The 18350-nt window shown below is 42.3% G+C and overlaps 1 protein-coding gene across 3 annotated transcripts in view; it reads left to right on the forward strand.

Annotated features, from left to right (window-relative positions):
- The window catches only part of LOC133464795 (homeobox-containing protein 1-like), a 29783-nt gene extending 17790 nt beyond the window's left edge, over positions 1–11993 (forward strand). Inside the window, exons 4-10 of one of the 3 annotated variants that reach the window (XM_061746985.1) lie at positions 347–457; positions 1209–1365; positions 1446–1528; positions 3298–3393; positions 3518–3612; positions 3686–3769; positions 6622–11993. In XM_061746985.1, the coding sequence (XP_061602969.1) occupies positions 347–457; positions 1209–1365; positions 1446–1528; positions 3298–3393; positions 3518–3612; positions 3686–3769; positions 6622–6933 (938 nt within the window). In that variant the 3' untranslated portion in view covers positions 6934–11993. The remainder of the gene's footprint in view (positions 1–346; positions 458–1208; positions 1366–1445; positions 1529–3297; positions 3394–3517; positions 3613–3685; positions 3770–6621) is intronic. The other 2 variants (XM_061746990.1, XM_061746995.1) reach the window with 2 other exon arrangements.
- The last annotated feature ends 6357 nt before the right edge of the window (positions 11994–18350 follow it).

Here is an 18350-nt window from a genome sequence, read left to right on the forward strand (position 1 = left end):
CGCGGAACCATAAATCAGCCTAAAGCCGGCGGCTGCGGTCTGCGCTGAAAGGGGCGTGTTGTTTATCCCGGGGTGCGGAAGAGGAAACTCCTTCCACGTTCATTTGACCAATCAGAGAGCAGCTGGTTCGCGCATGGCATTTGTTAACAGCTCTGAAAAGGTACAGACGTTTGCCTTGTGAACACAAACCCACAAACGAGAAACGGAACAACTGTATCGATTTAGCCCCTGAATCGGAACAAAACAAACGGGCCACAGGTGTGAAAGCACCCTAAAACTAATAAAAACTAAAATGATGGCCGGACCAAAAGACTAGACTAAAATTGAAATTGTGGTCTGTCCTCAGGGATCAGTCAGAGCCGGATCTCCCACTGGCTCCTGCAGCAGGGATCGGACCTCAGCGAGCAGAAGAAACGGGCCTTCTTCCGCTGGTACCAGCTGGAGAAGACCAGCCCCGGTAAGACCTGCCTGAAGCCTCTCATGGGTTTCCTAACCATGTTCTGCTGCCGTGGGGGGAGAATGACGGGTGCTTGTCGGTAGGGATGGGCGGTATGGACTAAAAAATGTATCACGATAACGATAAAAATGACAATAAAAAAAATACCAATTCAACTCCACCTTTGTAACTATAAATCTATCACCACATTCAGTCTATGGAGCCAAATCACTGCTCTAAAAGATACTAAATACTACTAAACTACACCAATTACATTAAATTAATAAAAAACAATTAAATTAGTACACCTGTACTGCAAAACTGTAATGACTCAAATGAAACAAGTTTGAAATGTAAGAACAGATTCAACATTTATTCAAACTGTATGGCTTAAACAGTGGGATAACGGTGCAAACAGCAAAAGTACCATTGTCCTTCAAGTTTTCCTAGCTTATAAAATCACAAAATAGAAAAAAATACAACCGGATAAATAAAGAAACAGTATTGCCATACTTTGCAAGCACCATTTTATTGCAGACTCTGCACATAATAGATGATGTTTGCTCCTCGTCACTCTTTTTAAATCCAAACCAGTTCCAGAGCTGGAGTCTCGTTTAACAACGAGCTCCTCGCTCTCAGATCCGCCTTCCGCCATGTTTGTTACACAAAAACGTCATCAACGGGAATTTATGGTTTTTACCGTGGGGAATTCTTTTGACGGTATATTGTGAACGGTAAAATATCGCCCATTCCTACTTGTCGGTCCCCCCAGGTGCCACCCTGGCCATGCGGGCCGCCCCCCTGGCCCTGGAGGACATGATGGACTGGCACCAGACGCCGCCGCCGTTCAGCTCGGTGCCGGGCGGCTTCCGCCTGAGACGAGGCAGCAGGTTCACCTGGAGGAAGGAGTGTCTGGCGGTGATGGAGAGGTGAGGAGAGAGGACGGGGGTCGCTGGGGGTGACGGTGAGAGCCTGGAAGTAACGGGACTGATGTGTGTGTGTGACGCAGCTACTTCAGCGACAACCAGTATCCTGACGAGGCCAAGAGGGAGGAGATCGCCACGGCCTGCAACGCCGTCATTCAGAAACCAGGTACGCCGCTCGTTTGTTATGCAGTCGCTTCTATTTTCCTAAAATAAGGCCTTTAAATGTCTTAAATCTCAATGCAAGGGTCGTAATTGATTCTTAAATGAATCTTAATTTTACAGGGAATATATCCAATCATCATTAAAAGGTTCATTTAATCGTTTCGGGGAGAATCTCTAAATCTGTGTTGCCAGGTTGGACAAGTTTCAGCCCAATTGGGCTGAAAAATTGGGCTGCTTTTCCTGGTTTTTACTAAATATTTAGGAGAAATTATCAACAAAAACGTTTCCATTATGGCATTATTGAAAATGTTTCTTACACTTTGAAAAGGGAAATTTATCAAATCTTTTTGAGGAGAAATACATTTGTTTTATTGAAAAATGTATTGAAAAATAAAGGACTGGGTGGGTTGATGAAATTTGGGCTGGTTTTTACTAAATATTTAGGAGAAATTATCAAAAATGTTTCCATTATGGCAGAGAAAAGTAGAAACGTACACAATAAACTCACTGATATTTTATTCGCTTTAATGTACTCAGTTGAATTGTAGTCTTTGTTTGGAGCCTGAACTTTTTTTGGGCTATTTAGTGGTGTTGTGAAGCTTCATTTGCTTATGACTTGGTTTTTATTTGTTTTAACATAGAGAATGTGGGATTTGGGCTGGTTTTTCATTATTTCGGCGGGTTTTACATCGCATTTGGGCTGAAACCTGTCAGATCTGGCAACCCCGACCTCAGGGCTGGATTTCTTAGTGACTCGTCTTTTTGGTCTTAAATTTAGTTTGAATTTTTTTTTTTTTAAAGTCTTAACTTTACCTTGGTCTAACCCGGGGGTCGGCAACCCGCGGCTCTAGAGCCGCATGCGGCTCTTTAGCGCCGCCCTAGTGGCTCCTGGAGCTTTTTCAAAAATGTTTGAAAATGGAAAAAGATGGGGAGGCAAATATATTTTTTGTGTTAATATGGTTTCTGTAGGAGGACAAACATGACACAAACATTCTGAACGTTTTCCAATGCTGTAAAAATGTGTAGAATAAACATTAAATTTCAACATTTCTGTTAACAAAGATTTACGTCATAGCCTGCGACACACGTTTCTACCAGCAGGGGGCGCCAGGCAGGAGCTGCTGGAAACAAACCGGTCAAAGGGAAAAATAACTGAGGAGAAAAGAGGATTCAAAAAACAAAAAAATAAAATCCTTAAAATCGGTAAAAACTAAACAATATGAAGGTTTGATTACTTTAAATCTGGATTAAATAGTTTTTTATTTAACTTTTTTTTATATTTTTGCTGGTGTTTCTATGTAATTTATGCTTAGTCATGTTAGTTGACCAAAATATGTCATTTAAATTGTGCGTTTCTACCAGCAGGGGGCGCCAGGCAGGTGGCTGTTGTAAACAAACCGGCCAAAAGGGATTGTTTCCAAAGAGAAAAAGAGAAAAATAACTGAGGAGAAAAAGAGGATTCAACGTTTCTTGGAGTGAATCATTTGCATTCATTGCCTGAATGTTTGCTCCATAGTGAGAAGTTGTCCAATAACAAAAAGAGTCGTGTTGAAAGACATTTGCATGCAACATTTACAGCAGAGTACCCAGTTATGACTAATATAGAAACGTGCAGCATGTGCTGCCTTCATTCTAAGGCTTATACAAGACTTTTGAATTTTTTGCGACTCCAGACATATTTGTTTTTTGTGTTTTTGGTCCAATATGGCTCTTTCAACATTTTGGGTTGCCGACCCCTAATCTAACCTGTAGACGCCCTGGTTTGTGTTGCAGGGAAGAAGCTGTCTGACTTGGAGAGAGTTACATCCCTCAAAGTCTACAACTGGTTTGCAAACCGCCGCAAAGACATCAAGAGGCGCGCCAACATAGGTAATGTTTACCTCTGTGTCCTTGGGATGTTAAAGTGTAACTCCTGTTACCCAGCATGCACCGCGTGCAGCAGGAGCAGGACGTCCTGAGTTGATATTCTGTGATGAAGTTTGTGTTTTTGAAGAAGCAGCGATCCTGGAGAGTCACGGCATTGAGGTCCAGAGTCCCGGAGGTCAGTCCATCAACGACGAGGTGGACGGCAACGACTTCCCCGACCAGGTTGGCGACCCGCATCCGCTCATGAAACTCAGTACGGAAGCAGGATGTGTGTGATAACTGGGCTGTTTCACAGGGTTGCGAGGTGTCTTTGTGTGACAAGAGACCGCCAGCCAGGCAGTTTGCCTTCAGTCGCGCCGACCTGTCCTCGCCCACCCAGGTAAGCCCCGTCCCCTTCTCCACGGCTCCAGTCACAGACGGATCCGGAGCGACGAACCGCTCCCGTTAAACCGGGCAGACACTGTGCGATTATCGTCTCGTTTTGAGCCGATTTTCCAGTCGTGCGACTATTTTTTGGATCGGGCCGGATTTCGACCCAATCGTTGGTCGAGCCGCATGCAGTAAACGTGGGGTAACGACGAGAGAGTAACGCCTCACGACGAGCTCCCGATCACAAATCGTGTGCTCGCAAGAAAATCAAACGTGTTTGAAATCCTGGTCGTGCTACGACCCGATTGGCCTCATCCTTTCACAGAGAGCATGCGCAATCTCTGACGTGACGTCAAAAACTATTATTTGTAGTTTAAAGTGTTGCCAATTCACAGTACAAATCATGTTTTAATAGCAGAAAAAAAAAGGCCGCATTTCCCACGTCTGCCCAACCATACGCCTACGGCGTAGGGTACGCAGCGACCCGCACCGTACGGGGTGCGATGCCGCGTAACTTACGCCGTAGGCTCTGCGTTGGTGTAACGCAGAACCATAAATCAGCCTTCAGTGTGTGCTCTGTGTGCTGTTCTGAACACTTCTCTTCTCTGTTTCTCATTTTGCTGGGACGCCGGGTCCCTCCGCCGAGACACAACTTTTGCGGTATGCGTTCATTGTTGTGTCTAAAAATGATGCGCAGTGCCCACCCAATCAGAAACGGTACAGATATTTTGGGATTTTTTTAATATATATAAAAAAATTCAATTGTAAAAAAATAAAGGATCCCCATAACTTTTGATCGGGTGGGCAGGACGCACGTTTGTGTGGACACAGCTCACCCCTGCCCCAAAACCAGCCTCGAGTTCCAGTAACAGAGGTCCGACGGGAGGTTTATGATCGTATAGTGTGAGGATTATGATCGTATAGTGTGAGCAGACGGAGCATCCGAGCATCGGGTCGTACAGTGTGACACCATAAATCGTGGGCTGTGAACTTTTGAACTCAGCGATCTAGTCGTGCAGTTTGAGATGGGGCTGAATCAAACGATTTAAAATATTGCACAGTGTATGCCCAGCTTTAGGGATGGGAATAGAAAACCGGTTCTAGTTGAGAACCGGTTCCCAGTGTTTCAATTCCTTGGAATCGTTTGCCTTTTTTGCAAATGATTCCCTTATCAATTCCAGTCGGCGCGGATGACGTCACCATTCGCGCCCAGCAGGAAAACATGGCGACAAACCGGCATAAACGCTCGAAGGTTTGGATACATTTGACCAAAAAGGATGACAACAGGGTGACTTGGTTGTTTTCCACAGCTGGAGACACCATAAGTCCAGAAACATCGCGTAACCTTCCTGAAAAAGCAGATATGCTTATTTTTCTGCTAAATAATTGTTAATTCTTCATAGTTGATGGTTGCAGAATTGCACAGTTCCATTGGACTTGAGTTGATTGTATTTGTCACTGGCTGACGTAGTTTTATTTTTGAGTGCTCAGCTATCCTTTTAAAAAGGAGAATTTTAATTTCTATTAGAGAAGAATATTTATTTTATTATTATTTTATATTTATGTTAAAAACAAATAATTTTTTCTGGGGACCCCCTGGCACACCATCGAGGAGCCAAAGGCTGGGGGCCTCTTAAGACCCTCTTTTTAAAGTCACCTCTGTTAGGATTTCATGACATTATTGAAGCTCAAAACTGTCTGGGCTCTCTCTTCAAAGTAATCTCATTCTGATTAAGAGCCAAGGGTAAACAAACATTAGATTAGAAGTTAAATACAATACACATGTTATTGTTGGAGAGGAGACGGGGGAAAGGTGACACCTTAAGGTGATTTCCCCTTGATCTGGCTCTCCTAATGAAATTAATTTGCAATACACATGCCATTGGGGAATAAGCAGACGCTTAGCTGTGGGGAGTCTCACCTGTGAGCTAGGCTTGACACCCCAGGGAAAGGAAGATGGAAGTGACACGTCTCTTAGGCTCAACCAATGGAAATCATTTGCAAAGAACACCCTCCTTTTCAGTATAAAAAAGATTGGATCGATGACCCCCGTGTGCATTTCTCTCCGACCCAAGTGGTCTGACAGAAGTGTACCTCCGGCCGGAAAAACCTTGTGCTTGACATGATTAAAAGTTGTATTAACCTGTGATCCGATTCCACTAGTTTTTCTTCCGGTTCACCAGACAAACAAACACGAAATCTTTCACCTCTTAAGAAATCACGAGGACAAAGCGGCATAAACGCTCGAAAGTTTGGTTACATTTTACCAAAAAAGATGACAACAGGGCGACAACACTTGCAATGTGGACATTTCAACAATGGGGGGAAACTGTTAGGACTCGGCCGGCTAATGCGCTGGGAGCGCGGAGTCAGCCGGTGTGTGGTAAGGCTGATTTATGGTTCCACGTTACACCAACGCAGAGCCTACGGCGTAGGCGACCCGCACTGTACGGCGCGCGCGTCGCTGCGTACCCTACGCCGTAGGCTCTGCGTCGATTTAACGCAGAACCATAATTCATGCTTTAGAAGAGCTGCGCGCTCGGCCACGCGGACGTGTCGGGCGCTGCTGACACAGTTGCAGCTCGTCAGCTCATCTATGGAGAAGTTAAAGAGCATCTACCGCTAACTTCTCCTTTCATCAAGGCAGGGAGGAGAATCAGGCCAGAATAGATGAATGTCACCAGCAGTGACTAAGTTTGTGGTGTTGAACATGTTACTGGACACTTGGATTGTTCTCCTTTTTTCCAAATGAGAATCGATAAGAGAATCCATAAAGAATCGAATCTTTAAACAGAATCCAAAATAGAATCTGAATTGGAAAAATTTTCTCAATTCCCGTCATCGCTCCCGTCTGCTCCCCAGGTTCCCACGCTGCTCCCCAACTGGTATTCTGCCCTGGCTCGGGGGATCCCCGGCCACCGGGCCTCGCTGGCGGCCCGCGCCCTGGCGGTGGGGGCGGCGGCCCAGGCGGAGGGCGCCAGGCTGGCGGGCGTGTCCTGGTCCCCCCCGTCCCCGTCCCTGCAGGACGAGCCCGGCGTCCCCGGCGGCCTGTCCGACCCCCAGGACCCCGTTGCTCTGGAGAAACTTCCAGCCGGTCACAGCAGCCCGTCCTCGGCCCAACGGCTCAACGGCGCCGGCAGCGAGATCAAGAAGGAGACTCTGGAAGACGACTGAGGACGACGGCGGCCGCAGAGACGGCCCGGGCCGTCCCAACAGGTGTCATTATATGCAAGCAGATTTTGTAGGAATGTAACGAGCGAGGAAAAGAAAAAAAAAAAAAAAAAAGACCAAAAGTCACGTAAACTCCAGTCCTAATATACCTCCCAACCCTACCTCCAACCACCAACCTACTCTACTACGCTCTTAGAACTATTATTCGTATATTATTAACGATAATGACAAGCTTTTATTTTTTTAAGTGTCCTCCAGCGACCTGTGGAAGACTGAAAATGTCCCCGGAGACAAATCCAAGGAACAAAAAAAAAAAACGCTCGTGATTTTATTTTTTCGCTTCATTTCTTCACTGATTTGTTTATTGTTTTTTTAAAATATTCCGACGTTTTGAGTCTTCCACAGAGCAGATGATCTCGGAGAGACACTGTATCTGGGAACCAACGTAGTTTCAGGGTCTTGCACTGTGATCACAAACAACCACAACCTCATCGCGCGGTGAGGACGTGGAAACTCATCTTCGGTTTTTTTGTTGGAGCTCCTGAGACCTCAGTCGTCCTCTGACGTCTGCGCGCCGGCGATCAGAAGTGGCGCGCAGTAAGAAACCCCCCCCCCGACTGAGAATATAAGCTTAATATATTCAGAAATGACAAAAGTGCCATAATCCTTTGAGCTTCATGAACAGCTGGGTTTATAAATAGGAAATCTATTGAGTATTGAATACTCAGTGTTCATGTTTGTTTTAATTCACTTTAACTTTTCACTTTATAATAAGCAATTTTAAAAACTTTCTTCTTCATTTTTCTGCTTCTTTATATTCAAAAAAAAGAACATTTTTGATTTTTCATTCATTCATTCATTCATCCAAACTAGATGTGAAACTACAAATATCATAAGTGCTTTTCTAAGTAAACTATTTTAAAGCTACTATTTTAGCAGTTATTAACTTGTACTAAGTAGTGTTGGGTGTTCGGGGCTTCGACCCGCAGAGTTGTACATAACCCCGACGCGTCGGAGTGATTGATCACTGTGAGATCAGCCAGAACTGATCGATCAGCCGAACCGATCGATCAGCCGAACCGATCGATCAGCCGGAGGTGCCGGAGCACCACAGGAGACGATCCATCTCACTGCATGAGCTTATACGCATCAAACCAGAGTTATCAGTATGATCTTATCGGTGAAAGTTTAAATATTATATCCAGAATATTGAGTTTTAATATTTGTGTATTTTTAGAAAGTTTGCTAGTCGAGGAGGGAGCTAACAGACGTAACGGGACGCATCAGATGCGTCGGCTTATTGCAAGTAAAATGCATTTCCTGCGGCGTATCTGTGGGTGTTATTGATACGCCACGTGTTGTAAACACGTACCCCCCCCCCCCCCAAGCTTTCATTTAAATGACACTTTATTGAGTACCACGGTGTTTAGAGCCCCTGCTGTTTTGAAACGAACACTATGAGCGACTGGCGGAGCACAGAAGACGGTTTCCCTGAGATCAGTCGCTCGGATTTGTTGAATTTATTTTTTGTCCAGATCAGTGAAAAAAATCATGAATAATTAACTTGTACGGCCGTTGTAGAAGTCTTTCAAGCCTTTCCTTTTAAAATGTTTTAATAGAGGGAATGCGCATGACGTCACAGACGCAACTTCACGGCGGGTTACGCCCACTGAGTGTCAGAAAGACCGAGTGTCAGAAAGACCGAGTGTCAGAAAGACCGAGTGTCAGAAAGACCGAGTGTCAGAAAGACCGAGTGTCAGAAAGACCGAGTGTCAGAAAGACCGAGTGTCAGAAAGACTGAGTGTCAGAAAGACTGAGTGTCAGAAAGACTGAGTGTCAGCGTAAACTTTCAGTTTGAGCAACTGGAAAACATCTAAAATGGGAAAGAGCTGTTGTGCGGTTGACTGTACTCATTGCACTCAGATTTAGGAAGAAATCGGAGTTATCGTTTTACAGACTGCCGAAAAATAAGCTAAAGAGAGACAAATGTATCGCTGCAATTCTCAGAAACAACTGGATTCCAGACACCGAAACGTGGAATTTCAGGTTCCCTTTTTGTATCAGGTAATGTTCGATTTTTGGGTAGCTAACGTTAAAAATCATAAAGTTCGGTGTCCTCATCTAATATCAGGAAACTGGATTCGTGGCCAAATATTAATGTCCATGTTCCACTGGTTCTTGGGGTAACTGTACGGGTCACTGTCAAGTCCAACTGCCTTTAATTTAAGCCGATAATCGGCTGTTATCCCGTCTTCTCCACTAGTTGCAGCTGTTTTTGATGATGTTTTGCCACTCAGTGAGAGTAAGGGGGCTGGTCCGGTGCGGATGTGACGTCAATGCAAACCCTCTATTAAAAAAAATGTTTTCAATGTAGTTTGAAAAAAAAAAAAAAGTTTTGAACCGAAGAGCTCCGGCTCTCGGAGGGGTCAGAGGTCAGAGGTCCATCGTCCTGTGGGTTCAACACTAAACCCTCTCTGGTTAGAAAAACTTTTCCTTTTTTAAAACTGATGTTATGTTGAAGTGCCTTATGTTACTGCAGAGCCCCCTCCCCCCCCCTACCGGGACTTCTACACCGGCCGTACGCGCCTCGGCGTGCCGCCACTAGACACAGAAAGCTTCAGCTTCCTTCACCGGTTGCTTCTCAACCTCTAAGCTATTAGTTCAGAGCTAAACCTGAACGCAGATACCTCACATCCTCCTCCTCTTCCTCCTCCTCCTCCTCCTCGGCCGGGAGCTTCACCCTGCAGCCACCTCAATGTGAATCACAGATCTAGGCTGTCGAGGGCGAGGGCGGGGCGGGGGGGGCAATGGTCCGTGGACTTCGCGGCCATCCGTTTTTTGTTTTGAAATGACAAAATAAAAAAATAGAGATATAATCCGTTTCCCATCTTTTGTTTTGATAATAAAAAACGCAAAAAGGATCGTTATCCGTTATCCGATTTCATTTATGTGTTTGAAAATGAAATTGGGAATTAAGACAGCGAGTAGAAAACTATTTTCTCTATTTCCTATTGGTTTCCAGTATGTTAGAGTTCAGTACATGTTATTGATTATTGATTGGACGCTGCAGCTGAACGGACTGTCACAACATCACTGCAGTTTCATGACGGAGTGAAGACAGATTACAGATTAAACTCATGTTTCACTCCCAGGTTTCATATTTGATTTACTTTCTGTTTCAACATTAAGAAAAATCTAAAACTGTTAATTTTCAATCTGATCAACAAAAGAACCAGAAACAACTTTCTTCATTTATTACTGCGCATGTGCAATCCCCCCATTTGTCCAATCCTTGTTTTCAGTATCGGATAACGATACGTTTTCCGTTTTTTATTATCAAAACAAAAGATGGGAAACGGATTATTTTGGATTATATCTCTATTTTTATTTTGTCATTTCAAAAGAAAAAACGGATGGCCGCGAAGTACACAGACCGACAATAATAATGACAAACGACTAACTGATGGCAAACTGTGACGACGTTTATCGTTTTATTTCTTCCAAAGGGAAACTCGGAAAGGGAACTTCCACTTAGATGGAAATCGTTAATTAGTAAACTTCCTCCACGAGAGAAAAACAACCACAACACATCCATCTTTCCTATCAAAACCAGTCTTTGGTGTTTTAGATGAAATGTCCGAGGACATTGAAGTTTATGGATCTATTTGTGCGGCAGCAGAGCTGTCCTGGGTGTTCACGCTTTAAGCTTTTCCAGATATCACTTACGTAGCTTCCTGTCGGATCGTTTGTTTGTTTTTTCCTTCCTTTAAACACCAAAAATGACGTTGTTTTTGTGTTGATCTGCGAAGCAGAAGCCTTTTCTGAAGCCAAGCTTCAGGTTCATTGAAGACCATGTGCTGTTTTGAGATTATTTCAGGACTTTAACCATTTCAGTTGTTGCCTTCACGGTCCTGTCATGATGTGGTTTGTTTATTTGCTTGTTTTTTATGCTCTTTTTTGTGTTTTTTTTTTTCTTGTTTTGTTTTTTTTTGGGTCTGAGGTAACACAGGAAGAAAAAAAATCAAAAACAGAATCATATTACGAGGAAAAAAGCAATAAACATCAGGACCACGTGGACATGAACCCACTCCGGGTTGCTTTGGTTCGGGGGTCGGCAACCCACGGCTCTTTAGCGCCGCCCTGGTGGCTCCTGGAGCTTTTTCAGAAATGTTTGACCTTTTTAATTTTCCATTTTTTATTTTTTTTTCTTTCATTTTTTCTTCTTTTTTCTTTCCTTTTTTTTCTTCTTTTTTTCCTTTTTTTCTTTCGTTTTTAATCTCGACATTTCGACCTTTTTCAAGAAATTTGAGCTATTTCCTCGACATTTTGAATTTTTTCTCGAAGTGCATAATGAATAAATAAATCTTCCCCCAGTTTTAACTAGTATAGAAACATGCAGCATGTGTTGCTTTCATTCTAAGGCTTATACGAGATTTTTGCGGCTCCAGACATATTTGTTTTTTGTGTTTTTGGTCCAATATGGCTCTAAAACATTTTGGGTTGCCGACCCCTGCTTTAGTTGAACAAGTAATCAGTTACTCATCCGGGACACGTCAGATCAATAAAACTGATCAGCAGTATTTGAAATGACTGATTTTTTCGCTAGCGGTCCAATTGTCTCCAGAGTATTAGACTGAATAAATAAAGACGTTTCTCATTCATGCAGTTTTCATACGTTGCAGAACCGCCAGCCTTTTATGTTCAGGGACTGCTAATATGACTCAAGTTAACATCTCTTTTAAAAGTGGTGGTTATTTTCATTCTGGCAATAAGCTCTTCAGTAAATCTTTGTAAAATGAAAAATATCAAACCTCAGATGTTTGTATGTTGTATCAGTTTGTTGTTGTTGTTTTGTTTTTTTTAATTATTATCCTCTTGTTCTTTTTTCTATTTCAAGATTTAGTGCCTTTTTTGGACAGTAGACTGTTGTGTAATCGCTATGTAGGAAATCTACATAAGCCTTTTGTTACTTTTTCATCTGTTGGATAAACCTTAATTTGTTATTTTTAAGGTGTTTTTATTGATATTCTATTTACAAGGGAATAAAAGCTGATCAGATAATGCAGCGTGTTTTTCCTGTTAATAATTCAAACATAAAAATGTTGTTACAGCCGTCACATGTTACTTTAGAAATAGTTTTTAAGGATTGGAGATGTCGGTAAGTTCCTCTCACTGATGAAGACCAGTTGTTGATCAGCTGCTGTTTTCAGATTAAACTGGACCCCGTTTTTATAAGAGAAACGTCTGACGTCAAAAAGGTTGCCTTTTCTTCTCGATAAGTCTTTCTATAAAACACATCCCCGTCTCACTGATAGACATTTTATATTCATCAGTTCACGGTGGTTTAACCCCAAAATGCTGCCCGTAACTCATTTGGTTATTTCTGAGACTTCTGCACAACAAAGTTTTGTACAATTTAAAAAAAAAAAAAAAAAAAAAAAAAAAAAAAAAAAAAAAAAAAATTCATAAAAGGTTTATTTAAAAACTGTTAATGACAAAATTGGGTTTTTTTTTGCGGGACGAGAGAGAGGGGTCCAGTGTGACGGGTCACCAGTCCAGAAAGACCCCCAGAAAACTGGGATTTAAACAAGTAGACCACTGATTTCATAGAAATTCTATGATGCAATTTAAGTTTTTTTTTTTTTTTTTTGAAGACCATAAATAAGGGTAACCCTTTCTTTTACAGTACAGTAATAACCAGGTAATACCATGGTAATTACACTGTAATTACCTAGTAGTACCTTGTATTTACAAGTTAATTACATGGTAACTACCAGGTAATTTACCCAGTAAGTAATAGGTAACTATTACGTATTTTCTTGTACCATGTAATTACATGGTAAATACCTGGTTGTTTAAACTAAACAACCATGCAATTACATGGTAAATACCTGGTTGTTTAAACTAAACATTACTAGGTAATTACAAAGACATTAGATGGGAACTATGAGGGAAATTACAGGTATTTACTAGGTTAATATTGGTAACTACCAGTCAATTTACCATGTAATTACTCTGAAATTACATGAATTATTTCTAAGTACCAGGTAATTACTAAGTATTTTTCTGAAAACTACCAGGAAATTATAACCTATATTTGAGGTAGTTACCAGCTAATTACACTTCAATGACCATGTAGTTACCTTGTATTTACTATACATTTCATGGATAACTACCGGGTATTTACCCATTCATTATTGATTTATTTATTATCAATGGATTGCTGCAGGTACCCCCGCGGGTGTAAATGACTCTATTGACCTTGTAATTAACCTGATAGTTACCATGTTTTACCTGGAAATTGGCAGGTACTTACCTTGTAGTTACTTGCCCAGTAATTCTATTTCCTAAGTATTTACCCAATAAGTACAGACATTTTTACCTGGCTTTTACTCAGTAATTCAAGTGAAACTGGACTGTAAAAGAAAGTGTGTGTTGTTTCCATAATATTACCTGGTAATTGTAAATTATAATTATAAAGATTTGAACAATTGTCAAAACGTCTGATAATTACCTCCTCTTTACCCCGCAATTAGAAAGTTGGACCACACCCCCTCACACACACCCCCTCACACACACCACCACCTTGTAACAAATACGCCAAAACAGGTGATCTGTCAAATACTTTTTTTTTTTTCTTCAAAAGGATAAAGAAAAAAATACAAAGTTCTGTATAAAAACATATTGTACAGTATAAAACGTATTGCACAGTGTAAAACATAAAACTAGGCACAGTGTTGAAAATATAGGCACATCCAGTCAATCAATGCAACAAATAAAAAATACTTTTCATAAGTTTCAACACAAAATATGACAAGTTAATCATTTGCTTGCATATTTTACCAACTCTGGAGCAGCGTTAGCATGCTGCTACGCTCGGACGGGAACAGGAAGTTAAGCTTCGTCAATAACGGAAGTAAGAGGAAGAACGGTGCTCTTCAAAATAAAAGCACAAAAATAAAACGTAAAATGACAGAAGTGCTTAATTCACTCTGTACGTAATCTGCTGCGCTATGAGTTTGTAGACCTGCTATTTTTCAGCTGGTGGTGCGTGTAAATGGCAGCAGATTATGTGCTGTGAATTAAGCACTTCTGTCATTTTACGTTTTATTTTTATGCTTTTATTTTGGCCAAATGCAGATAAAACTGGGGTCCTTGACATGCCAGTTTGAGATCTAAATATGTTGTTATATCGTTATTGAATGCACTGTATTTTTTATTTGTTGCATTGATTGACTGAATGTGCCTATATTTTCAACACGTTTTACACTATGCAATACGTTTTACACTGTACAATATGTTTTTATACAGAACTACGTATTTTTTTCTTTATCCTTTTGAAGAAAAAAAAAGTATTTGACAGATCACCTGTTTTGGCGTATTTGTTACAAGGTGGTGGTCGTGTGTGAGGAGGTATATGTGAGGGGGTGTGTGTGAGGAGGAATATGTGAGGGGGTGTGGTCCAACTTTCTAATTGCGGGGTAAAGGGGAGGTAATTATCCAACGTTTTGCCAATTGTTCAAATCTTTATAATTATAATCTACAATTACCAGGTAATATTATGGAAACACACGCTTTCTTTTACAGTCCAGTTTCACTTTAATTAATGGGTAAATATCAGGTAATTATTTCTGTACTTATTGGGTAAATACTTAGGAAATAGAATTACTGGGCAAGTAACTACAAGGTAAGTACCTGCCAATTGCCAGGTAAAACATGGTAACTATCAGGTTAATTACAAGGTCAATAGAGTCATTTACACCCTCGGGGGTACATGCACCAATCCATTGATAATACATAAATCAATAATGAATGAGTAAATACCCGGTAGTTATCCATGAAATGTATAGTAAATACAAGGTAACTACATGTGCATTGAAGTGTAATTAGCTGGTAACTACCTCAAATATAGGTTACAATTTCCTGATAGTTTGCAGAAAAATACTTAGTAATTACCTGGTACTTACTTAGAAATAATTCATGTAATTTCAGAGTAATTACATGGTAAATTGACTGGTAGTTACCAATATTAACCTAGTAAATACCTGTAATTTTCCTCATAGTTCCCATCTAATGTCTTTGTAATTACCTAGTAATGTTTAGTTTAAACAACCAGGTATTTACCAGGTTATTACATGGTAAATACACATAATTACATGGTACAAGAAAATACGTAATAATTACCTAGTACTTACTGGGTAAATTACCTGGTAGTTACCATGTAATTACCTTGTAAATACAAGATACTACTATGTAACTACAGTGTAATTACCATGGTATTACCTGGTTATTACTGTACTGTAAAAGAAAGGGTTACCAAAATAAGATAATCCAACAAGAAGTAATTCAGGAAAACTAGTAATTCCCAAATCATCGTTTTTAAGAATAATTTTACTGAGATTTTTAAAAAGTCCTGAAGGTGATTTCTTTTACTCACCTCCATATCCGACCTTAAACTGAAGTAACTTCTGATAATCCTTTAAACACTCTGCTATTTGACGTCAGACTGCATTTTACATCTTCTCTAAACACATTTCTGTAGATTTAAGCCCCACAAATAAACAACAATTAGGATCAATATAATGTTTTTATTTACCAGATTAATGTTCAGATGATTTAAAAAAAAAAAAAAAAAAAAAAGAAATGTATTATAATACACATTTATTCTTTGGATTGCAGCATACAATTACATAAAATAATTAAATTAATCAAAACCAAACTTGTGCTCAGATTTTCTTCTTTTCCCGGTCTTCATATGTGCACGTACGTGCACGGATGGTAGGAAGTAATACTGCTGACCCGGCGGGGTCACGTGACCCGGCGCCGGCCGTCGGCCGGGTCCGTGAGCCCGTCTAAAGGACCGGGGGTGGGCTTGAGCACCGAAGCGTTGCCATGGTGACCGTGGCTGGTACCTCTGAGGAAACACCCACCCGGCTGCTGTTGTGACCCGGCCCGGAGGCCCGGGGGCCCGACCCGGGGGCCCGACCCAGAGGCCCGGCCCGGGGGCCCGGCGGGGCTGAGCGGGTGAGCGGGGCGAGGTAGTTAGAAGGTGGAAACTCGTGACATCATCAGAGGGCGTGGCCGCGTGGGCGGGGCAGTGGTGCGGGCCGCGCGGCTCCAAACGCATCGGGGTGTGTAGAAAATTCCCTGCGAGGACGCCGGGCCCCGTCTGGCTGAGATACGCTAGCTTCGTTTATTTATTATTCTATTACCGTATTTTCCGCACTATAAGTTGCACCTAAAATCCTTTAATTTTCTCAAAAACCGACAGTGCGTCTTATATATGATCATTATTGTAATTCCTGTTACTGTAGTCAGGGGGATTGTGGGTAATGTAGTTGGTGTCGCCGAAGTAACGGCGCTAAAAACGTCAGGAATCGTCACAGACGTTCAAGACAACAGCAGCGACGCTGACTCGCATAATGGAGACTTTGACGAGACGGAGCAAAGCTGGTTTTTATTTTGTTAATAAAGTTTGACATACGGTACTTTTCTTGTTTTTTTTTTGCATTTGCTGTAGGATTTTGTAGCATTTCCTGTAGCAGCTCCATCAGGTAAATACGTAACTCAAACCCAGACACTATAGTACGGTATTTTACCAGATATTTAGTGCGCCTTATATATGGAAACCGTTTTAAAATAAGTCATTCATTGAAGGTGCGCCTTATAGTGCGGAAAACACAGTATTTTTAGGAGCAACACAGCAGCTCGTTGAGCCCGGATGTGAGACCCGGTCTGGGTCCCGGGGGGGTCCAGACCGGGGTCAGGCGGCACAAAGATATGGAGAAGAAAAAACCGTCATAAAAGCACTTTAAATGCGATAACAAAGGCAACAGTATGAAGGGCTGCAAACTGAAAACGGACTCGTAAATCCACTGAAATGTGTTTTGCACGAGCCACGATCGAGCCGACGTCAGATCCTGCAGAGACGTAGCTGAGCTCAGTCCTGCTCTCATAAAAACTCCCTCGCCGTCGTCGTGGTTTTCCCTCCGAACAGGTGAAAACAGACTGAAGCAAAACAGTAAAAAAAAAAAAAAAAAAACACACAAACAACAACTGAATCCCATCTCTCTCCGTGTGCAAATGAGTCGAAAGCGATGATATGGAAACGGCACGTGGAAGAAGATACGTGGTCACATGGTTTTCTGAGGCACGACGACCCGAAGGAACAACCGTCCAGAGTGATCTCAGACCCCCCCACACACACACATAATACACACACACACACACACACACACACACACACACACACACACACACGGGGAAGCTACCGCCGCTCTCATCCCATCAATGTTATAAAAACAACCCAAGTGATCAGCCCCCCCTCACCCCCCGGGTCTGGGGCCAAATAATAAATACAGACAATAAACTCGGCGATGGTGATAAACTTCTCCCAGATTTAAACTGAACTCGGAAGTAAACATTTCCTCTTCTTTAAAAACACAAACTAAAAAGTGACTTCTCATCCTGAACCTGCCCCCCCCACCCAAAGCCTCCGTCAGCTCGCCGGGGATCCACCAACCCCGTCCACTAATCCACTACACAGTATGAGATTGATCTCAATCAATCAATAATCCATCCATTTACAGGTCATTTACAAAGGCTAATAGCAGCAATTTTCATGGAGATCATTTGTGCAAGATTCATTCAAATAAAAGCGTTTTCCTCATTTACACGTGATAAAAGTTTACAAGTAATTCAATATAAATATTTAAAAACAAACAAACCTCAAGTTGAGCAGACAGACAGACGGACGACGGGACAAACATTTGCATCCGCGCGGGAGCCGCGAGCATCACGGGGGTGAGGCGGGCGTTGCCGTGGAAACGGCCACAGACAGTGACATCATCAAGTAACCTCCACCTCCGGGTCGAACCGCCGTCCCATCATGCACCTCTGCTCGGCCCGGAACCCTCTACTGCACGTGCTCAGTTCCCCCCCCGGCGTCGACCTTTGACCCCGCTGGAATGTTTCATTAAAAGCAGAAATATAAAAACTCCCAAAGCCGTTTTTTCCTTCGCGCGCATCAGGAATGCTGCGTCGTCTCCCAGCATGCACCTCTCCCAGGTTCCTCGACATCACAGCTCATCACCCTCACCGCCTCCGGGCTACGCCCCTGACCGGGTCAGCGGGTCGCCCACCGTCTCACCTCCGACCCCTCCGACCCCCCCGACCCCGACTCACGTACAGTAGCTGCTTATCAAACTTCTCCAGTGCAAAGTGGAACTTCTCCAAACCTCCAACCGTCTGAGCGACTCTCTCCGTCGTAGTGGCTTCTGACCCGACGCTTCGGTGTAGAACTGTACATTATTACTAGTGTGCACACACACACATATATATATATATACACACACACACACGCGCACACACACATACAGGACTGTCTCAGAAAATTAGAATATTGTGATAAAGTCCTTTAT

The sequence above is a fragment of the Cololabis saira genome, chromosome 2 (assembly GCF_033807715.1).
Source record: "Cololabis saira isolate AMF1-May2022 chromosome 2, fColSai1.1, whole genome shotgun sequence".
In the NCBI taxonomy this organism is placed as follows: domain Eukaryota; kingdom Metazoa; phylum Chordata; class Actinopteri; order Beloniformes; family Belonidae; genus Cololabis; species Cololabis saira.